Below are 24,033 nucleotides of genomic sequence, written 5' to 3'. Positions count from 1 at the left end.
GTAGTAGTTCAGACACTATTGCACATGCCTTCCATGCTCTTAGTCAGACCTGAGGTCAGATCCTAACTCTACTGTTTATTAACTGTGTGACTTGGGACAAATGACTTAGCCTGAGTGAGCATCAGTTTCCTTGTCTTGAAATGATATTTACCAAGACCGCATTTACTCTGTTGTGACAGAGGATGAGGAATGTGTTCAAAGTGCCTGGCATGTGGTCAGTGGTCAGTGAAGAGTTAATCTATGTCTTCTCTGTTCATTCTCAGGGTTTTATGTGACCATTTAAACGCTATGGAGGTGGAGAGGACCGAGGGCATTTGTTTAGCCTCTATACAAACCGGTGAACACCTGATGTACACTAACGCTTCCAGACACAAGTCACATTTACCCCCTTACGTGTTAAGCCTTTCCTGCCTCACATGAGCAGTGTTAGCCATTCCTTCAGAGTACATCCACCTCTGCCTGGCTTGTAGTAAGTGCTTAATAAGCATTTGCTAGGTGAGTGAGTTTTCTGGACAGTAGTGTGTGAGTGGGTGAGTGGGTGGGTGTGTGGGGATGGGGGATTGTTGATAAAGCTTCTCATAGCACGTTGTAGTCTTGTGGGTTTATATTAGTGCTTTGGTCTCACATTATCCAAACCGCTGAGAGAGTTGAAGCAGTGAACTTCACTGGATACTGTTTAGTTCTAAAGGCAAAGTGCTTTCAGCATTTAGACTAACTACATTTGTAGTGTAGTTGCCCATTCTGTAATTATTATAATGATAGATAATATTTGGTGAGTGCATACTGTGGGCCAGGCCCTGTGCTAATCAGTTTAGTTACATTTTCCCACGTAGTCCTCACATTAGCTTTATGAGTTATGTGCTATTATTGTACCCATTAGACAGAAGAGGAAACTGAGACTCAGCGTTACGTGCCAAAGACTACACAGCTAGCAAGCAACATAACCTGGATTTGAATGTCAAGTGACTCCAGAACTGTCTCTTTGAGTTACTGTATTATACAGCTTCCCTCTTCTGTATTACTATGATAAGAAAATTGTATAGATGGGTATAGATGATTGTAGAGGTCAGTATTTCACAAAGATTTCCCCAGTATTTCCTAAGCTTGTGAAAGAAGCAGTTGCTTACCAGTTGGTGTCATATACTGTTATACTCTTCACTATAATTTCTGGTGGGAAGCAGTTATGTAATGTGCATTCCGTTTTAATTTTACCACGGGAATATCTGTGAGGAGGAATAATGGTGAATAAAGTACAGTGCAGTGAGAAGTAACCAGGTTTCTATTAAATATTGCTCAAGCAGTGAGTAAGTCATTAAATTCGACTTTTGATGAATATATAATGATTGCTTAATACTAGGCTGCCAGGAAAAACACACACACACACCCACTCATAGAGGTAGGTGTGTGTGTCATATATTACTATGTTGCTGGAGATAGTTGAAGCTGTATTTTAAAAGAGGAAGGGGCTTTTTTTTTTTTTCCCACAGAGGGAGGAAGAGGCAGTCTGGTTTATACTGTCGTTTATTTGAGTTTATTCAAAAAGAAGATATTTCTTGCTTACAAAATAATGGAAGAATCAATTTTAATTTGAAGAGATTAGGAAATATTTATTCCTTATTTCCTGTTTCAGAAAGTAAAATCTCCCTACTGTATGTGCCACCTGTTCTAGGAAATTTAAAACAGAAACCAGGCTATTCTCTGCCTCCTTTCCTTCCTTCCTCCTCACCAAATGGACGCATGTACTTTATGGCACTGAATGTTGATCAGATCGTTCTGAGTGTGTGCTTCATGTTGAACTGGAGTCAGCAACCCCCGTAAAACACTGAATGGCTGCTTTGTCTTGGTATTTTACTAATAAAATGCATGGCGTTGAATTTTATTCAACTCTGTATAATTGGTCTTGTTGCTATTCAGACATGCCTATACATGACTTGGTAGAATAGAAAACCACCTGATTCTGCAGTATTTGTTTGTTTAGGACAAAACTTCAGCAAACAACTTGAGCATGGGCAAAAGTGCTGTTGAATCATGGGCAGAACGTTGGAAGGGATAAGTAGGTGAAATTTGTCTTGAGGGTGTGCCTCCCAAAAACACCTGTGCCCCCCACACACATGTGTCCCTGTTGTAAAGGTAAAGGGGTCTTATGGACCAAGAAGGCATTAAGCATTTGGTCCTGTTCTGGAGACTAGGGAGGATTCTGGAAGAGGACCCTGGGGCTGGAATCATAGAAGAGATATCTGGTGGTGTGGGGAGGTGGCCTAGAGATGAGCTGGGATGGATGTGCTAGGGGAGGGAGGAGGGCAGGAGTCGCTTTTTCGTGTCTGTTTCACTGAAGGCACTTCTACTGAAGACTTGAAGGACAATGAGGAAACTTATTTGACTCTGGGTGCTGTGTGCTATCAGACTTTTTCCAGCTGTGCTTCCCAAACCTTGGGGCTAGGCCTCTGGGAAGAGAAGTTAACTTCTCTCCAGTGCGTTCCTTAGGCTGCTGCTGAGGACGGCTGTGGCTTGGGAGGGGCATTGTTTAGAGTAATTGATCACGAAGCTGCATCTCTTAGTGGCATCACTTCACCTTCCATTCTTGCTGAACTGGTTGCTGGTGTAGAAGGAAAGCTTGACCGGTCTGTTGACAATGCCCATCTGGACTTGGGGAAGCCAAGACAGAGAATCTTCTCTATCCCTGTTTTTTCACCAGTGGCCAAGAAAGTGGTATTATATGGAGGAATAAGGTGGGAATAGACACCAGACAATCCTGGAACTCACCCTGGATAAACTCTCATGAGTCCGTATTGTGCCACATCAAGAATTACCGTATTGTTAAAGGCTTGCAACCTACATTGTTTAGCTACAGAGGACCTGGAATTTGTCTCACCTGAGTCTGCTGACATCTGTAAAAATAGCCAGTCCGTCTCCTCCCTTCCTGTCCTCCCTGACACCTCTCTCTTCTCCCTCATTTTGCCCCAGTCTTTCACTTTTGAGACAACCCTCATTGATTGCTAGTTTTCATACATTATTTTGCTTTCATACTTGGTTGCTGTCTTGGTCATCATCTTCTTCTCATTGAAATTTCATGAATTTTAAGTTGAATTTGATTGCAATACTACATCACCCATTTCTGCTTAATGTACTTTATGTAACATGTAACTTCAGTGTCTTATCCAACACTTCAAGAGAGAATAGTATGGTTATAATATTGCTGTTAGTGCATTCTGACATTGGGTAACAGGTGACGTGTCTAATGATTAGCGCAGCTGCCGAGATTGCATAATTACAGGTTTGTGTGACTTTAGGGGAATCATATACAGGGCACCTGCCTCCATTCAGATAAACATTAGATAAATACCAGAGCACTTCAGCCTAAAAAGAAGCCCTCCTTCAGCAATTGTCACTATTTTTCTAGGGTTTGCCAATGAACAGGAAAATGAAACAGAAGCTGTCTTTAAAGAATGGGCTTCATTCTATGGTCCTTCCTGGTCTACAAATACTTGGTCAGTTCTTCGAGTTCTATTAGCAGTTCATAGTACTTATTAGCAGTCCATAGTGTTTGGGATGCTAAGCTGGATCACTGGGTATGAACAAGGCGGATTTGCAGGAGGCCAGCCACTGTACTGGCGTACTTACAGGAACAGTTATAATTATCTGTGCCCTCTGGACTTAATTTGCAGGGGCAGGGTTAGGGGGACATATTTCAGCCAGTTCTTGAAGTAATTTCTTGGAGCAGCTTCTTAGTTGGTGTGCCAGACGTGTTACACGGGACTCACCAAGTCTCCAGGAGACCTCCCCACCTATTTATTAACTTGTAAATGAATGTTCAAGTGTATTGCTTAGGTTCACTTGATTAACACAAGCAAGAGTTGATTTTAATACATTGATGCTCTTTCAGTGGCACATCTAAGAAATCCTAGACTCCCAGACCTCTGCTTGGCTAGGGAGGACGGTGGCAAGAGTACTGGATTGGGTTGCGATTTCCTTCTGTAGGGGATCTTCCCAACCCAGGGATCGACATTGCAGTCAGACACTTTACTGTCTGAGCCACCAGGGAATCCCCGTCAAAGGCTTGGAGTAGAAATAGTTTTGACCCTGGGCTCCACTCAGAAGTATGTCTGCATGTGAAGCCTTCCCAGGCTCTTCCCTCCCCTGAAACAGTTCTCTGCTGCTGCCCTGGCGTGGCTGCTGCTTCCTGCTCTGTTGTCGCTGGTGCTCTTGGCTTGGTTCTGGTGGACTTAGCAGCTGCTGGAAGAGCTGACTTACTCTCTGAGCATTCAGGGGTGACTTGATTGCTTTTATAAAGCCTCTCCAATTAGCCTTGCTGATGGGAAAGATCACTCTTCACCAGTGGTAAAACTTCGTAAGGGGAAGATGATTTTCTCTTTGTTACTGATTTCCTCTTCCAAGGAATTTGGGAAAGCTTTCCCCACCAGGCCCAGTCACATTTGAATGACCTTGGCCAGTGTCCTCCTTGGAACAGGCCACCCAGAGCTGAGATGAAGCTAGCTGGAGGCCATGACTTTTTCTCCAGTCACCCGCCCCCAGGATTTGTTCCCTAGATATTCATGGAGAGGTTAGAGGCGCTTGGTCCTTCTCGTGTTGAAGCATCTTTTAGCACAGGGAGGCTAGTGTACATACGTTGCAGCTGGAAGGCCTGCATGCCGAGGCCTGACTGCCGCTCACCACCATGTGTCCTTGAGTGAGTTATTACTTCAACTGCATGGTGCTCCAGTTTTCTCATATAAAGTAGAGATAAAACTACCTTTCTCTTAATGTTGCTGTGAGGTTTAATATAAACACAGTGTGCTGAGTGCATCTTGGCTCATAATATAAGTGCTTACTAATTATTAGCTACAGCTATTATTATTACATATATTTTTATCATTGCAGTTACTTTCCAGGCTTGCAGAGGTGTGGTACAGTAATATTTTCCTCTCCGAGCTATGTCATTCAGTGAATTTTAACATCATTTTTGTAATGCCCCTGCTCCCCACCCTGCTTTGGGGCCAGCCTTTTTCCTATGGAAAAATCACAATGAAAATAGAATAGGCAAATACATTTATTACGTATCTTTACATTTGAATTCAATTGAATATCAGGTCAGGACAATTTTTAGTTTGGCAAAAGTTTAATTTTCAAATTTATATATGATGGTTGTATAAGAATGTTGTTATATTTCTTTGTTGGTTCCCAAGAACACTAAGGCATTGTTCGTACCCTCAAATGGATTAAAATCTGTTTGGAAAAATGAGACAATTTCATATAGGAAAACAAGATTGCTTTTGGTTCAAAGTGCCAAAGTGTCAAGTATAGATAAATACAGTCGTTAAGATAAATTAAACAAGATCCTTCTAGGCTGGTAGAGTTTAAAAGTTGGCAGGGCTTGAGCTCAGCCCTTGAAGGGTGGTTTGGATTTGGTTGGTGTGGGTTTTTACGAAGGGCTGTCCCTGTAAGAGTGGGAGAATTTGGATAGCAGAATTATATACCGTGGAGTAAAGGATCAAGGGACCTCTAGCTACTCAGCCCCTCTGCCCCTCTCCATTCCCCAGCCACTTTTTGGTCAACAGCCCACTCCCTGTCATGTGCTTATCCCTCTTTTCCTCCTGAGTTCTTCCGGACTTTATTTAGCCTTTTACATAAAACACTATGCTCTTTCCCCACCCCAGTTCCTTGTAGAACAAGACACATTCCGTATACCTTTCTTTGCCTGGTATTTCTGAAGCCTGAACACAAATAAAAAAGAGGTTATTATTGTAATAATGAGGGAAATGGTGGTTAACAGCTGCCTGATATGGATGTTTCTCATGGCCTCCCCTCCAGATGCCGTTGTGGGAGTCTCTTCTAGTTCTTATCTACTGTCTCTGGTCTCTCCAAGCCCTTTTCTCCAGCAGGTCAAAACATTGACTTGGGGCTGAGGTTATCTGACTGAGCATCACTTCCAGCTGTGGTGTGGCTCTCAGTTCTTTTCAGGAGTAGTTTCCTCCTCTCTTCCCGTGCTTTCTCTTTGTTGCCTTGGGCTGCACTATTCATCACTTAGGTTCTTTAGCTTGTCCCAGCATTCTTGCGCCTTAGTGGAGGCTGTGTGTGCCCAGTTGGCCTCCTTAGATGCTTCCCCTAGGCTTCATGCCATCAAATCCTGGCCTAGCCATCATTGCTTAGGTTCGCCTTTGCAGGGAAGGTCTCCTTCACCTTATATTTTAAATTGTTATCTAATTCAAGTCTTACTATTATCCATGGGCCCTTGATGATAAGAGCATCATCCTGCTTACTTTGCAAACTTGAATGTCAAAAGCACATTTCTAAGTGCTTTCAAAAATTAACTCAATTCCAGAGGAAGGTTGCCAACGTTATGTCAATTCCTGCTGCTTTAAGCCCCTGTTAGATTTTTATTTCTTATATTTGCCCCTGATACATCCTTTAGAAAGTTTCTACTTAGGTTGAAGTTTCCATTAATTATTGAATTTTTTTAGAAAGCAGTTTATGCTGTTAGTCTTTGCTCAGGTTACCAGCTTTACCCACTTTTTTCAGTGGTCCCAAAATAAGAATCCGTTACACATAAAATACACTGATTTCTTTAAGAAAACAAACAAAAAAACCTGCACCATTATTTCCTTTAATTAGATAAAACTTGTGTGAAACCAGGGGCCTACTTCTCCCTTTTTAAAAAGATTTTCTTTTTTTATATTTTTCATTATTTTAAATGAGAAAAAACTAAAAAAAAAATTTAAAAACTAAAAAAACCTAAATTATAGGTCAATTCCAAACTCCTAACCAATTTGCTGAAATGTAAATATATACAGTAAAATACTTAGTAAGTCACAACCCATCATCATTAGGATATAGATTGTTTAAAATTCTCTTTCTGATCATCAAGCAGTTAATATGATTTTTAACAAACAGTTGCTATATTATGGCAATAGAGACACGTTGGTACCAGCAACAGCTAAGCAACATGTCTCTTTCATTGATGTTTGGACATTTTTGAATAGTCTTACTATTTTATTTGGTATATGACTTGAGACCTTTCTCTTATACCATTTTGTTTAAAATTTGTATTTAATTTTGTGAATGTAAATACAATTTTTTTATTATGTAAACCCTGCTCCTTCCCACTCCTCAAAAAGAAAAACAAAAAACTTATGTAGAGGTATGTATATATTTTGTGAAGTCTGGGTGTTACAAGCCAAGAGATACTCTACTAAAAACATGTTAGCCCAGGAGATATTTTAAGGAATGTGTTTATTATTGACTACTGTAAAACTAAAGCATAATTTAGAAGTCTAGGAAATAATTTCTTAAAAGCCAAATGTAAGTGGGTTTTACATTATTTTATAACTTTGAGCTAGACAGTTGTATTGTTCTTCAGGGGAGACAAGGAATACTGACATTCGTCTGAGTTAGGGTATTTGAATGAAGAGTCTTTGTGTGCATCTCCAAATGTGATTTAAGGACACCAGTTTTGGAAATGGCAACCCACTCCAGTACTCTTGCCTGGAAAATCCCACGGACAGAGGAGCGTAGTAGGCTACAGTCCATGGGGTCGCAAAGAGTCAGACACAACTGAGCAATGTCACTTCACTTCACTTCAGGTTTTTAAATGCTAACGTTTTTTATTAATCTGTGTTCTCTATCTTCTCCTGATCTGTTAAATTGTGTGTCTAGAGCTTGGGGAAAATGTTTCTTTTAAGCGCTTTTAATATTATCTCACTTTTCTAGTCTACTAGTCACTTTTTGTAACCCTCTTGTTCCCTGAGGGTTTTTAATTTTTAAATACAGTCAGGACGGTTGTTTCCTGCTCTGACCGACACCTGAAACGTTTGGGGATCTGTTTCCGCTGTGGCTTGTTGTTGCAGTTTTTCAGAAACACATTTGTTCTTTCTTTCTCTCTGCCCTCTTTTCTGCTCAGTGGCCAAGGCCCACCTCCCTACAGCCTGGAGGAGCAGAGTGGGCTTATTACTCTAGTTCATCTTTATTCTGAGAAGTGGGGACCCTCAAGTTACTAGGGGAATGTATGTAACTTTGGATCCTGCGTTCTGCTTCTGATTTGGCCCTGGTATTTCTTACTATCTTGTGACTTTTGTTTTTAAGGAGATCTCTTTTTTTTTCTGTTTTACCCTATGATTTTAGTTGTCTTCAGTAGGAGGATTGGTCTGCATAACCCAGTCTACCATTACCAGAAGTGAAAAATCTTCCTTATTTGATCTTTAATGATACTGTGGGGTTCATGTGCAGACATATAACTGCACTGCTTTAATGGATGATGGAACTGAGGCTGAGAAAAGTGTAGTGGTTGATTTCAGACTGTCCAGGCAGGTGGCATAGCTGAGACTCGTGTGTCTGAGTCTACATTTCCACCTTTGAGCCTTTTTCTGTTGGCCATCTTCTTCAAATTTAGAATGAACCAGGTGTATATTGAAGACATTTTAAAAGATGTAATACTTTTGCAAAATCATTTACATATATCATTGACTAATAATTATGTTGGTGTAGCTTTTCCCAGCTATGGCATTTTAAGTGAAAAACAATAATTTGTTTCCCTTTTATTTTTCAGCTGAAGTGAGTAGTGAATACAGTATGGATAAGGCAATGGTTGAATTTGCAATGATGGATCGGGAACTAAACCATTATTTAAAGGCTGTGCAATCTACAATAAACCATGTAAGTTTACACCACTCACCTGGTTATATTTGGTTACAAATGACTGACTTAGAAATAGAAACACAAAATCAAAATTCTTCTCTAACCTTTAATAGTTTCTTATCCTTTCTGTGGTAACTATTAATCTCTTCTTAATCAGGAAGTTCATAGAATAGGAATCTTAATTATTTTCCTAAATAGGTCACCTAGATTTAATTAGGATATTACAGTTTAGATTTCCTTGCATTTTTTGGTCTCAGATTTTATTAGTCTAAGCCCCCTATGAATGTGAGTAGTTTTTTATAAAAAACTAAAAACTGCATAGAACTTGTTTTTATTGTTACATTTGTTTAAGCATACAATTTAGACCGGGTTTGGTTACTCATTCTCCAGCTGTAACTAATATGTAGCTATTGCAAAATTCATAGAATCAGATAATAGGGAAGAGTTTTAGAGAAAGTTTAAAAATAAAGCAGCTTGGCATTTCGTTTTTTCCAGAAGCCAAACTTTGTTGGCTCCAGCTATCACAGGAACAACACATAAAGCAGTTAAGGTGGGAACATAGCAACATCCTTTTCAGCAGTACTGTGTTGAGTAAGAAATGAGCAATATGATTGCAGTAATGTTTCTGAGAAGTGCTTTGTCCTCTGAGCAGTGGAAACTCCCCTTTGAACTGATTTCATATACCTGTGTAATAGGATGTCTTGTACTTCTGGTTTCTTTATTTGCTTTTTCTTACTTATATCTATGGGAAAATTCTAAAACTCAAATATTTTACAAGATTAGCTGCTATTCAGTGGAAGAGAAATTTTTGAATATGATCTAATGCTTAAGCCATATTTAAGTGAGTATTACATAGTTATGTTTCTGATTATATGCTGTTTTCTGAGTTTTTTCGTCTTTAAAATTTTGTTTTCTCCTTTTTTTCTTTTGATGGTTAATATTTACTAAGTGTAGCATTTGTGACTATCTTAAGAATGTCTGCTTATATCCAAGTAATACGCTCATTCAGTTCTGGTGTTTCTAACCATCATGACTGTCTTTGGCCTGTGAATATTTCTTCCATAGGAAGATATGAAAATGGTATCGTGTCTGGTCTTTGAAACTAATAGCAATGATTTTCAACTCCAGCTGACCTCTAGAACCAGCCAGTCAGTCCCTACCCTACACTAAAGAGACTCTGATTTCACCAGTCTGTCTGGAGCAGGATTGGGGCACCTGTATTTTTAAAACCCATTCTATTATGTATCCAAGGTTGACAGTCACTGCCTTAGAAGAACAAGGCTGTTTTTATAGAATAAAGTGTGAAGTGAAGTGACAGTCGCTCAGTCATGTCCGACTCTTTGTGACTCCATGGACTGTAGCCCGCCAGGCTCCTCTGTCTGTGGAATTCTCCAGGCCAGATACTAGAATGGGCAGCTGTTCCCTTCTGCAGGGGAGCTTCCCAACCCAGGGATCGAAACTAGGTCTCCTGCATTGCAGGCGAATTCTTCACTGACTGAGTCACCAGGGAAGCCCAAGAATAAAGTATATTCGCTACCAAAGATCAGAGTTAGACCTATGATATGGGCTGGTCCAGCATTGACCCTTACATTCTATGGAGGTTATTTGATAGGCTTTTCTGCTTTAACCTTGATGTTTTGCAAAGGAAACAGCACAGTGTACATTATAGATAAGAAAACAGATTTTGAAAGTTGAAGAACTTAATGTGGATTTTTTTCCTGTTGAACCTTAGCATTCACAGATACACATGATATTTTTATAGAAAGAATTGGACTTTCCTACTTTCAAAAAACTGAGTCACTCATAAAGGGAAAAAAAGGAAAAGCAACTCTCCCCTCAGGAGTTAACAGCATTTCTTTCATCTTGAGACTTCATTCCATTACCCCCACCCTACTAAACAAGAAAGATGGTGCTTGGAGTTTTATCCAGCTTTTCAGCCCTAACCTCACCCTGCACTATGGAGCAACTTGGATTCAGTGATTCTAATGCTTGTCAGGAAGGTCCCTGATCTTTCATAAGAGGAGAAAGCATGTTTAGTTGCAGTTTTTTCTTATGCAAAGTTGTGCTCACTGTATAAGCTTGATATGAGACCAAGAATAGCAAATCATAGTTTTGTAAGATTTCTAAGACCTAAAACCATATAGAGACATAGTGGGGATATGACCATTATTTTGAGGGAAATATTTTATCCTCTTTATATACTATTCACTCTTTACACAGTATGGAGTACTGTCTTACTGCCATTTTATTTCTTGTTTTGGTGAGGGATAAAGAATGAACAGCAGCTTGAAAGGGGTCAGAATGGTATAGTTCTTTAGGAATAGAAAGGGTCTGCTGCTGCTAAGTCGCTTCAGTCGTGTCTGACTCTGTGCGACCCCGTAGATGGCAGCCCACCAGGCTCCCCCGTCCCTGGGATTCTCCAGGCAAGAACACTGGAGTGAGTGGGTTGCCATTTCCTTCTCCAGCGCATGAAAGTGAAAAGTGAAAGTGAAGTCGCTCAGTCATATCAGACTGTCAGCGACCCCATGGACTGCAGCCCACCAGGGTCCTCCGTCCATAGGATTTTCCAGGCAAGAGTACTGGAGAGAAAGGGTCTAGGGATCAGAAACTGTTACAACTCTGGAGCTCCCACTTTCCAAGTTATGATCATGGGTCAAGAAACTTAACCTCTTGGAACCTCATGGTCTTCATCTATAAAAGTCTTAGCCTGCCTGTTTCATAAGATTATTGTGTTAATCAGATTAGATACTGTGTATCAAACACTTTGACATTCATAAAATTTGATAGAGGTAAAGATACTGTGTTATTACAAACGTGGATTTCCAAACACACTCCTGAGAAAGGTGGAACAGGATCTTTCTTAAAAACAAGTCCTTTGCTCACTTTATTTCAGGGCTTTGAATTAAAACTTTTATTGGCTTTAACCTGTCCTCCTTTGGAATCCAAGAATCATATAGGATTAGATTTTAGCTGATTGAGTTGCAATATGAGGTGTTTATGATCTCTAAAACAAAGATATTGTTTTAAATCAAATTATTAAGAAAGAATGGACTTCCCTGGTAGCTCAGTGGTAAAGAATCCACTTGCCAATTTAGGAGATGCAAGTTTGATCCCTGGGTCGGGAAGATCCCCTGGAGAAGGAAATGGCAACCCACTGCGGTATTCTTGTCTGGAGAATTCCATGGACAGAGAAGCCTGGTGGGATACTGGGTCACAGAAGAGTTGGATACAACTTAGCGACTAAGCAACGACAACAATTAAGAAAGAATACAGATAATAGGAACCCCTATGAGTCCTGTTTCACTTCTCTGTCATAGACTTTTAGGAATTGCAGTACTGCCATTCCTATATCCTTTGCCAAGATTCTGGTCTACTCTCTGGTCTTTTCTGTTTAAAAAAATTTTTTTAATCATCAAAGAGCTTTGGAGTTTCTTATTTAAATGAAGATCTCTCATCTGCTGTCATCTTCACAGAATTCTGCAGGTTATAAACCTCTGAAAATGTTTTCTAAGTGTACTTTGGAACCTTAAAGGCGTGGCTCAATTTCCCAGCCATCGCTGGGAAGTCCCTTTGGCTTTTAACAAAGCACTCAGATCGCCTTTCTTTGTCCTTTGAGAAAATAGAGCTGCTATTTTCTACAATGCTTGAAGTTTTTATTTGGAATCAGTATTTATTTCAGTGTTCTGAAACTTAAAAAAAGAAAAGAAGTAAAGACGTTGTCCCAGCTGTTTTGTAGAGGGAATATTATGCAGTGAACACTAAAAAAAAACAAAATTCACAGACAGGCTGTAAGTCATTTATAAAAGCCTTCAGGGTAAATGGGTTATATACCTGTCACAGCTCTTTGAAACATGTTAAATCACAAACAATTCAGTAGGAACTCTATGGAGATTTTCAGTCATGAGACCACACATGTGATGAAAGTGTTTTGAAAGCTATAAAATGGCAAATAGATATACTATGATCCATTTACTTCTTTTATCGCTGTGACTGCTAAGGAAAAACTTTTCTCGGTTTCATGTTGAGAACAGAGTGATGTTCTGAACATTAGCTTTTGATGACCTAATGTTCCCTTTCTTGATTTCTAAGCTTTTATTATTTGAGTATCTTGAAGGGCACCATTGACTGGCTTTTTGTTCTCAAACGTTCACTGAACACGTTTTCTAAACACCTATATGCCAGATATTTCTTGGTGCTAGAATCTGGAGGTCAATCAGCAAAGCCCACATGACCTCACTTTCAGAATGTCTGAAGTCTAGAGAGGGAGACAAATGTTTAACAAAGAGCAGTACAGTCATTATTTAATGATTGTTGTGCTGTGTACTGCAAAGGGAAAATAAAGTTTTTAAGGAGAGTTATTAACTCAGGGGGCATAATATCCTCTGGGCAGTAGGTTGGTGGTTAGGGGACTTCTTCCTGATAAAGTGATATTTAATCTAAGATGAAAGTCTGATGAGCTTCAACGTGGGGATCATGATGTATAACTTCCCCTGTCTATGTGACTTTTTGCATGAAATGGAAGCATCTTTTTTTTTTTTTCCTTCTCCTTTATGTCAGAGTTTCAAAGTGCCTTGATCAATCCGAAGACTTAATTTGAGAAAATTGTCAGAGAAAGCCTGCTTTTATACACAGAAAGGTTAAAGTCTGTAGAGTAGCCGAGTAACCTACCTAAGGTTGGTCAAGGGTTCATTCATCTGCAGATGTGAGTGCCTGCCATGAGCCAGGAACTGCACTTATTAGTAAAGCCAGTTATGACAGTAGTTGATTTATTAATAAGAATAATTTCATTACTGATACTCTGCTTCTCAAGCCATTTTACTGGTCACCTGGATTATCCCTCTTGAAGTGAGACTCTTACCATGTATCGAAAAGTGAAAGTGAAAGTCGCTCAGTCATGTCTGACTCTTTGCTATCTCAAGGACTATACAGTCCATGGAATTCTTCAGGCCAAAATACTGGAGTTTGTAGCCTTTTTCTTCTCCAGGGGCTCTTCCCAACCCAGGAATCGATCCCAGGTCTCCCGCATTGTAAGCGGATTTTTTACCAATTGAGTGACAAGGGAAGCCCAAGAGTACTGGACTGGGTAGCCTATCCCTTCTCCAGGGGAATCTTCCTGACCCAGGAATCGAACCAGGGTCTCCTGCATTGCAGGTGGTTTCTTTACCAACTGAGCTATCAGGGAAGCTGATTGCATGATCAGGAGGCCTTATTCCATCTGTCAGATAAGCAGTAGTGATACTGTGTACTGTGTCCTTCTGGTTCTGGATTTGTGTGATGGTTTTAAACTAAACCTGGAGTCCGTCTTGTGGGCTTCGAGTCCAGAAGGTGGGTAACAGCTTGATCCAGAGAGTCCTCAGATTGAGTCTCAGGTACGTTTTTTTTCAAATAAGAGATGATAAAGAGTCCAGCTGCTATCATGGGGGTGGTCTTTGTAACTTTTTTATAACCTTAATTCTCACAGTGAAAAAGGATGCCCCTCACCCCCGCCAAGCTAAATAACAAATGGCCCAAGAGGTTCCTATTAGTTACTGATATTATTAACAGTCAGTGGTGAAATATTCATTTTCTGTGCTTTTTTGATGAGCAATCTAACCCTAGAGTTTAGTAAAAATAACTAAAGCTTGAGATTCACGTTATACTTTGCATTTTTTTTATCATGATAGTTAATTGTGTGGTTTTACTGTAACAAACTTCATATCTTAAAGGAAATGTCAGATTTTACTCGTGTATGGTTCTTTCAGTATGTGCTGCTTGAACATCTTACCTTATGGAAAACCCAGAGCATTTGTATTTTCTTCACCTTCCCCAGCTGCTCTCTTTTGTGCTACCTGCATCTTAAAGATGCTACCACGTATTTCTTGCAGTTTTTAAAATTAGTTTTTTATAACAGTTCCTACCAAGTATAAAGGAGGAGGCTATTTTTCTTCTAACTAGAGGGGTAGTTAGTTGCTGGATCAGCTTACTTGGGTTGTTCCTTATAAATCTGTTCATGGATATGCCCTGTGCACTGTGGCTTTTTTACTTGATAAGCTAACACGAACATTTTATCTGCCTTTGAAAGCTAGTATGTTGAGAGTTAGAAGAGTGGAAATATACCTCGTGTAAGTTGTTGAAACCAACACAATCTTAGATATAATAAAAGAACAAGGTGGGTCAAAGGTATAGCTTACCTCAGCCTTGACATTATGCAACTAGTTTAGAATGTTTTTGACATATCACTTCCCACTGCCTCCTCACCCTTCACCCTTCATCACCTGGTAAACTTTGCCTTTTATAGATCTTATTTTAAAATTACTTTAACGTCTTCTCCTTTAACATGAAATCTTATGGGGTATCTTGTAAGTTGGGAGTTACTTTTTTAGTTATACCAGATTTGGGGAGCCTTTCTCACAGAGAAAACTAATGATTTATAGTATCTGAAGAAACTTCCAGGGCAGAGGATGTGATTTATTGGCTATGACCATGTGGTGACTGGATGTAGTAGCACACCTTGCACTGTGACTCATTGACAAGGATAGAAGGCGGGATTGTGACACTGGGGACAGAAGATTCCCGAGCATGGGAGAAATGCCTCTTGTCAGGTAAGGGATGACAATGGAATTAGTGAAGAGCTCCTAGAACCAGGTGGGAAAGTACTGTGAAACCCTCCACTAGCCCTCCAGAACAGCGTGTGGTGCCTTTCCGTCCATGTTAACAAATGCTCCTTTTATCTCGAGGGATATTGCCCAGATGTGGTAATTAACCAGGGGAGAAAGGTTGATGTAGAGGGCTTCCCTCTTGGCTCAGTGTTGAAGAATCCGCCTGCCAAAGCAGGAGACACAGGTTCAATCCCTGGTCTGGGAAGATCCCACGTGCCGTGGAGCAGCTAAGCCCAAGCACCACAACTGTTGAGCCTCTGCTCTAGAGCCTGGGAGCCTCAGCTACTGATAACCATGTGCTGTAGAGCCCATGCTCTGCAACAAGAGAAGTCACTCACTGCACACCGCAACTAGAGAGTTGTCCCTGCTCACTGCAACTAGAGAAAGCCCCTGAGCGACAACGAAGACCCAGCACAGCCACCAAAAAAAAAAAAAGTTGATGTATATATTCACTGTTCAGCCTTTTGGCCCCAGAATGTGTCTCTTTCTGTGATTACTGGTAATTAATTTCTATTCCATTACTGTAGAACTCCCTCTGCAGTTCTTCCTAAATTAAGGTTGTCTTTAGCATTGTGTCTAATACACAGAAGGAGTAGATCTGGGTATAGTATTTCACTAATTGAGTTGCCTTTATAGAAAGGAATCGAGATATAAAACTCTTAGATTCCCAAGTAATGTAGCTGCTAATTGGTGAAATTTCTGGTCTGTGTTGTATTAAGACTGGTTATCATGGGTGGTTTATAGAAATCTTTGTGTTTTGTAGGTATCAAATGCTGGATTTTATTCAGAGTTCTAAAATAGTTACACTCTACTGGGCCTTAACGTGCCTCTCGTGCACATTTTAAGTTCATTCCATAATGCTAATTAATCAGGATGTGAATAAATATAATAGGAAAAAAAGGATTTTGTGGTCAAATAAGTTTGGGGAATGCTTGATTAAAAGAATTTCCTTCAAGACTCCAAAGCCTTTAAGATGCTTTTGTGCATTGTGATTCTCCAAAGGAGAGTATTTAGTTATTTCCTAAACTTGTTTGAAAATCTCTTTGGGGAAGAACTGATACTTTACAGAACCCACTTTGGAAAATGCTTCTATTGTCTCAATCCCCGTTCCTTACAGAGGAGGCTGAGAGATGATGGATCCAGCAATGTGGGTACAAATTTCATGGCATCCAGGGATCTAGGAAGTACTCAAACTCCCTACCTGAAGTGGACCTACAGGATGTTTCTGTGCATAAAATCAGGAACGGGCCAGACCTCTGAAAAGAATCTGCATTATTCCAGCAGTAAAAAGAGGAAGGAACAGCTCTTTTTAAAAACACGCAATGGTTGCTTGGCCATCAGAGCCTCTCTTTGAAGCAAATAAGACCCCATGTGTGGGGTATTGATTCAGAAAAGTGGGGGGAAGGAAAGGAAGAGAGGAAGGGATAATATAGGCAGAAAGGACACAGCAGTGGTGTGGACAGGAAAAGCACATAGACTCTGAAAACTTGGTTCAGCACAGCTCTCAGTGCTTATTGAACACCTTGGCCTTGGTGGTACTGGGCAATGCTGACAGCTAATCACTTGAATTCTTTAAATGATGTGAATATTCTTTAATACAGCAAGCTCTTGCTCATGTATGACATTGGGCATAGTCCACATTTAGCATCAAACCCTTATTTTAGATAATCACTTGAGCCTTCTTCCACATCAGACTTTTCACCATACTTGGTAAGTATTACAGATCTTGAGATGTTGGCCTTTCCCCACTATTTGGTGCTTGTGAGCATGGGCTCACTGTGGAAGAGAGATGGGAGAATAGACTGAGCCACGGAATTGATCACCAAATGCTAAGACTCACTATAAAATGAATGCATTTGCCAAGTGTGGAGTTGAAACAGCTGCTTGTTTATTAATCTCATAATTAAGTTGTTCAGTTAGTGCCAATAGAATGCTTAGTTTAATGAAGATATAAAAGCCTCTTGACATGTGTATATAAAGTAGGCTACAAAATAATATTAACAATGAAATAGTTTGACACAGATAAAATAAACATGCTTAAGAAATTCAGAGTAAGGGAAAAGAGCCTTTGCTTAAATTCTGGCTTTTCTACCCTTTAAGCCTCAATCTCTTTTTAAGTGAGGGTGATCAAATACAGGTCAGAGAGTTCTGGAAACAATGAAAAGTGATAGCGTGAAAGCAGCGAAAACAGTTCTGTCAAGGCTCATTTATAAAGTTGCTCAGAGAGTTCTGTAAAGGAGAAGTCATTTCTTTTGATCAAGTTTAAACAGTATCTGAAGAGGAAATTTGAGTTAACATTTAGAGAGCAGAGTAGGCAGCAGGAAACCATTGGGAAAGGCCAGAGTTGATTATGTCCTTGAGACGTTGAAGGAAGGCCCTCTTTCCTTAGGAGGAGTTTTCTGGTAATGGGGGCGGTGAGAATGTTGGGGGGAACTTGGTGCTCATAGTGTTGTAAGCGGAAAGGATGGGGTGGAATCTGGGGGACCAGGCCAGTGAGAAGCATGGCATTTGGCCAATTGGATGTGAAGTCCCTTGGTCAGTAAGTCTACTTTTGTCTGCAGCAGTGAAGAAGAGATTGTGCCCCTTAACATATGCTAGTTAATGGCAGAGGGGGCCCTACTAGGTATAAGGACCAGCTGTGTGTTCTGTGCTCAGTCATGCCTCTTTGTGACCCCATGAACTTCAGGCTGCCAGGCTTCTCTGTCCATGGAATTCCCAAACAAGAATACCGGAGTGGGTTGCCATTTCCTTCTCCAGGGGATCTTCCCAACCCAGAGATCAAACCTGTGTCTCCTGCTTGGCAGGCAGATTCTTTACCACTGTGCCCGCCCTGGGAAGCCCAAATAGTATGAAGATGCTATAGCAAGGACCAGACAGCTAAGTAAAAACTTTGGTAATTCAGGATTAACGTTTGATGTTTCCTAAAGTAAACAAAAATTACTTAACCATGTAAGCAAGATAGTTCAATAAACAGCATAATTATATACCCATGTGCACAGAGATAAATATTTCTTCAGTTACATTTCCACCATTAAGTAGTGTTTGTTAATTAGTGCCCATTTGAACAAATCGTTGGGAGAGAAAAATGTGTTGGCTTTATTCCTCTGAAGTATCATTATGTATGGGTTATCAGCTCTATTTCAAATATGCAGTCTATATAAATTGTTGACAGATGAAAGAAAGAAAGTCCATAAGTGGAGAGAATGTAAATGCATGGGAGTTAGCAGTTGTGCTGGTGAGGAGAGCTCTTTGATCCTGCAGTGAGCCAGTGCCTGGTGAATTGTCATTGAGAAAACAGTGAGAATTTCTTTTTACTGTTTCTCTCTTAAAGCATCAAGCTTCTAGCAATAGTGACTTTCATTCTTTTGTATCATGACCAGCCTGATATTTTAATCACTTGAGCTTTTGGATTTTTATTTCTTTTGAGGCTTTTTTTTTTAAAGGAAAATTAGTGTCACATATTATAAGATTCTTTAAAAATAGTGAAAATCTTTATGCACACTTCTCATAGGCTAGAGTAAATACACCAGTTTAATTATTTCTTCTCTTTATTTGATCTTAAAAAAAATTTTAATTATCTTCTAATTGAAAACGATCTTTATAAGGACCATGCCCAGGTAGCTCAACTGGCAGAGCATCAGACTTTTAATATGAAGGCCCAGAGTTCAAGTCCCTGTCCAGGTGCCAAAATAAATTGGGGGGGGGAGGAGAGACTTTCCTGCTGGTCCAGTTGTTGTCACCACATTCCCACTGCAGATCCACTGTAGGGGGTGAGGTTTCCATCCCTTGTCCGGGAACTAGGATCCTTCATGTTGTGCAAAGGAGCTCCACCACCTCCCCTGACCCCCCAAAAAGACCAAGTCATTGTTACTTAAAATTGGAAGCAAAACCGAGAATAAATTTAATATGATTGCATCACACAATTGATTTCCAGATGCCTTGACTTGCTTGCTTTTAACTTTCCCCTTGACAGACACCCAAGGGTCTCACATGCTTCAAGTGCCGTTCAGTTGCCTCATTTATTTGTGATTCTTGGAATCTCACTGCTACCAAGCAGCAAACCCACTCCACCCATCAGGTTACTCTCTGTCACCCTGAGGATTATTTTAGCCTCCACCATGACACAGAAGCCAGTAAAGCCACATGAAGTACTAAATCGGAGCCCTAAATGAACTAAATCCTGGGTGTATTCAGAGCATCCCTCTTACAAAATCAGAAAATAAATATGGCTCATGAGGTGTGGTTACACTGTGTCTTAAAATGCTTCAGCAAAAACAGAAAAAAGCCTCAATTTTTTTCTTGGAATAAGTTCTTACCGTATTACTTAAAGCACCCATAAATAATATAGGTGAAGTTAGAATGTCATGCGATATTGTCTATAATAGGAATGGTATTGCTCAGCCAAAATATGGAATTAACATGTTTTGCCTTTGTGAACTGTGTCCCCATTGCAGTAGTAAATTGTTTGGTGTTACTGTTCGGGTTAATTATTGTGTTTTTGTCTATACCTATCTACTGAAAAGTTGTGTTGACCTTAAGCAGGTTTGCAAAATGAACTCAGTAATATCTGCTGCTACCTCTCACAGAGTGATTTCTTGATTAAGAAATGAGATAACCTGTGCGAAAGCACTTGAGAGGTAAAAGTGCTGTATAAAGGCGAGGGCTCAGCACTCTGGCCTGTTAACTTTTAACTTCTTTTCTCATCATGAAAATGTCTGCTACATGCTGTTTAAATTGGTACACTCTTCTAAACCCCCTAAACTCAGAATAAATGTATTGCCATTTATAGGTGGCTTGTGCTTTGTTTCCTCACATTTATTTTCTCATGCCACAGCTTAAACTGGAAGGAAAAAATGTGTAAGTTTTACATTCACTTTTTGTCCTTAATTTAGTCATCTTTTTGGTAAATGCTTATTTCTGCAGAAATCTCATGTAACAGTTCAACAAGTGACTAATGCAGATTGGGCTTGCATAGTCTCTGAGTCACTTTATTATGAAACACTTAAAGTTGAACATCGATTGGTAACAATGAGGAAATAATATGAGACAATTTATACTTTCTGATCTGATGGTTTTAGTGACTAACTCATCAGGCAACACCAAAGAAGGAAATTAATGAAAATTCACAAAGCCAGATGAAATTAGTCTAAAAGTCAAGTCTCAGTACAGCACAGGCACCTGTACTACTTTCTCCCCCTTTCTCAGCAGTTGGCATTTCGTTGATAAGAGTGTTGGGCTGGGAAGTAAAGATCTGACTTCTCATCCTTGTTCTGCCAGGCTGTGACCTTGGACAAGTCACGGAAACTTCTGTGCTTCAGCTTCCTCGTTTCTAAAATGGGAGTTATCACAATATTTGCCCTACATACTTCACTGGGCAATTGTGGATAAAATGAGTTTATAAATAAGGATGTGTTATTATAAATAGGAATATGTTTTGGCCCTCCCTCCCCCCAAAAAGTGAAAGTTGGTATATAGTTATTATATCCTGACTGTCCCCATCTGACATCTCATATCTGAATGGCCACAGGCCCTAAGAGTGAAAGAGACTTCCTGAATCTGCCTCAGAGGATCAGAAGGGAGTCTCTGTTAGCTGTTGGAGCTTGAAAGAGACAAGACACATTCCCAGTGTTTGGATTTCTGAATCGACTCATGGAATACAGTTTCCCATAGAACATTCAGTGGCTAGGTTTCCAGGCTAGCCAGTTTTTTTTTAAATGATTTAATCATAAACGGTTCTTTGTAATTCAATTTCCATAAAACAGTAACAAAACCCATTTGTGCTCTTGGTGTCAGTTTGGTGTTTCAGATGTTCTGGAGAACTTAGCCTAGTGGATGAAAGCAAATTAACTTCTCTTCTGACTTCCCCAGTTATTTGATATTTGTCTACAGGCTGTTGATGGTTTACTTAAACCAGATTTAGAAATAATCAGTTTCTTTTCTTCAGTCCCCTGGCACTTTGACTAAAAGAGTCTGAAGCCAACTTATTTTGCCCCAGGCAATGGGTGAGGAGCCCTCTGGAATCCCTGCCCTCTTTAATGATCACAGAAACCTTCCAAGTTAGGTAAGGTGGATGTGATGGACTCTGAGCCTCTGCAAGGTTAAGGGGCATGCTCAGGTTGCATGCTCAGTCTCAAGAGTTGAGACTTGAACCTTGGTTTTTTGATGTGTCATTCAGGGCTCTTTTCATGATGTCTCTGTGCCTCAGGACAGATGTAGTTCATTGAATTCAGTTTCATTTGGGAGTAGGAGTGTTTTTATCTAATCTTCATTATAAAATATGCTTATGATCTTACACATCTTACTGTAAATTTCCTAAATGTAAAATTTTAGTCTAAATGAGTAGTGACTCTTCACACTGCCTTGACATGCACAGGGCAGGATTCTGTTAGTATTAAAGAACTGCTTGAGGAATATTATTATATGGAACTGTTATATTAAAAAGATGGGATACTCAGTCTTTCCATAGTAACAGTAAGCCTAGTTAACATTTCTGTAGTGCTTGCTGCCAGGCAGTACTCTTAAGTGGTGTTGGTTAATTCAGGTTGAGAAACATTTTCCTTCTTGCCAGCTTGCTGCTGCTGCTGCTGCTAAGTTGCTTCAGTCGTGTCCGACTCTGTGCAACCCCATAGATGGCAGCCCACCAGCCTCCGCTGTCCCTGGGATTCTCCAGGCAAGAACACTGGAGTGGGTTGCCATTTCCTTCTCCAATGCATGAAAGTGAAAAGTGAAAGGGAAGTCGCTCAGTCGTGTCCGACTCTTCGCGACCCCATGGACTGCAGCCTACCAGGCTCCTCCGTCCATGGGATTTTCCAGGCAAGAGTACTGGAGTGAGATGCCATCGCTTTCTCCGTCTTGCCAGCTTAGACTACAGATTTGCTCATGATCAGTTTTTAGAAGCAGTGAGGGGGAAGTCTCTGCATGGAAGAAGGCAGAGAAATGGTCAATAAGTGGCATTTCAGGGAACATGTAAAGGGTATCTCTCTGGGGTAGTGGAAAGAATACCAGTTGGAATCAGGAGTTACAGGTTCATCCTTGCTCTTCCACTGCCTAACTGTGACATTGGTCCTCTGACATATCCTCTAAAATCTTCAGTTTTCTTATTTGTAAGAAAGAGGATAATGATACTTCATGGGGCTTTTGCACAGATTAAGTGCAGTAATGTAGGTAAAGCACTTAATTTCATGCCCTCACAGGACGTGAGGCTTCATGAGAGAATGTTAATTGTTTCTTTTTTTTTTTTTAATTAAAAAAAAAAAAAATTTGGCCACTTCATACAGCATCCAGGATCTTAGTTCTTCCCCCACCCCCCCGCCCCTGATTTGGGGAAATAAGAACCTCTGTCCTGGAAGTGGAAGCGTAGAGTCTCAACCACTGGCACACCCAGAAGTCCCAATTGCTTCTTTTAATCTCCATGCACAAGGTGGTTGAGAAATTAAATTGGAGAATGGACTATTAAACCTAGTTTATAATTTTGTTTAAAATATCATACAATTTAAAGATGGTATTTTCCATTGACTGCTGCCTTCTTGAGTGCTTCAGAGTAAACATACAGGGAATCAAGGAAAACAGACTATGGCTGGAGAATCTGGATTTTACAGGGTGGCCATAGGTGAATAGGTGGATACACGATAAATGGCTTAATGGTATCCTCTGTTATGAAATTGTATTGTATGCTTTACAATATGAAATTGTAAGTTGTATGAAATTGTATGCTTTCAGACTTGGTAGCCACCTTGTAGTTTTAGCTTTATCACCTGTTCGGTGTTTGGTTCAAGGAAGTTACTTAATCTCTCTGGGCAGTGAGAATCAAATTATATAAGTTATTGTAAAAAGTGCTCTGTATGCTGTGAATCACCTAACTGATTTTTGTTTTGTTTATTTGCTTGTGGTACAGTGGCTTTCGATTAGATTAAATTAGAAGTCATTGTCATGTGCTCAGAAAATTTTTCTCATAAGTGACAAAATGTAAGGTGAAAGTCAGTTTGATAGCTGTAATAATAGGAAGTCATTTCAAACAACAGGAAGCTGTATGAATTACAGAGAAAGCAAGAACAGAGAATTTGATAGGCTTCTAGATGAGATTGAATGGACCAACCTAAGCAGAAGGAGCTTAATGAACCACTGGATTGTTCATAATTCCACGGTCTTTATTGTGTTGGATAAGATACAAATGAGAGAAACAGCCAGCTGGTATCCTTGAATTACCCTTATTCTGTGCTATAGACACATGCCATGATATAAAGACAAGGGCCCTGAAATCAGACTTACTGTCTATCAGAATGTTAGACGATAACTTACGGATTTTTTAAAAAATGTAGTATTCACAAAATAGATATTTTGCTTCTTTTTCAGACCCTATAGTCACATAAACTAGGTTTTCCGATGGATGCTTGGCAAGAACAGAGGAAAGAACAATGAGCGTGTCTCTTTCTGTTTGGTTAAGACGGAAATGGTAAATTTGTTCCTTTGGTTATTCAGATCTTCAAGCTCATGGTGGGTGACTGGAGGACCCAGGAAAGACATGGGACATGAGCAGGAAGTCCTCACCATCCTTACATCAGCAACCATGTAGTGGCTGGGGGCACTCTCCAATGGCCTAGGTGGTGAAGGCTGGTCTTTCTGGTCTCGAATGTTCCATGATACTGAGCATTGTCCCTGTGTCCTCCCGGGTCTTTTCCTTTCATCAGGAGAGAAAGCACCACATGTGTATGTCCCGCCCCCTAGCATCTCCCCTTCACACGCACTCACACATACAGGCTGGAGCAAG

At 40.1% G+C, this 24,033-nt stretch overlaps 1 protein-coding gene across 7 annotated transcripts in view; it reads left to right on the top strand.

The window, feature by feature from the left end:
- Positions 1 to 24,033, top strand: part of NSMCE2 (NSE2 (MMS21) homolog, SMC5-SMC6 complex SUMO ligase) — a 237,704-nt gene that overhangs the window by 38,466 nt on the left and 175,205 nt on the right. For 6 of the 7 annotated variants that reach the window (XM_061438633.1, XM_061438628.1, XM_061438630.1 and 3 more), the window contains one exon: positions 8,540 to 8,646. In XM_061438633.1, coding sequence (XP_061294617.1) covers positions 8,540 to 8,646 — 107 coding nt within the window. Of the gene's footprint in view, positions 1 to 8,539; positions 8,647 to 24,033 lie in introns of those variants that run through there. The other variant, XM_061438635.1, reaches the window with a different exon arrangement.

The sequence above is a fragment of the Bos javanicus genome, chromosome 14, assembly GCF_032452875.1.
Source record: "Bos javanicus breed banteng chromosome 14, ARS-OSU_banteng_1.0, whole genome shotgun sequence".
NCBI lineage: Eukaryota > Metazoa > Chordata > Mammalia > Artiodactyla > Bovidae > Bos > Bos javanicus.
Note: the sequence above shows the minus strand (reverse complement) of the source record. Positions and strands in the feature narration are given on the sequence as shown.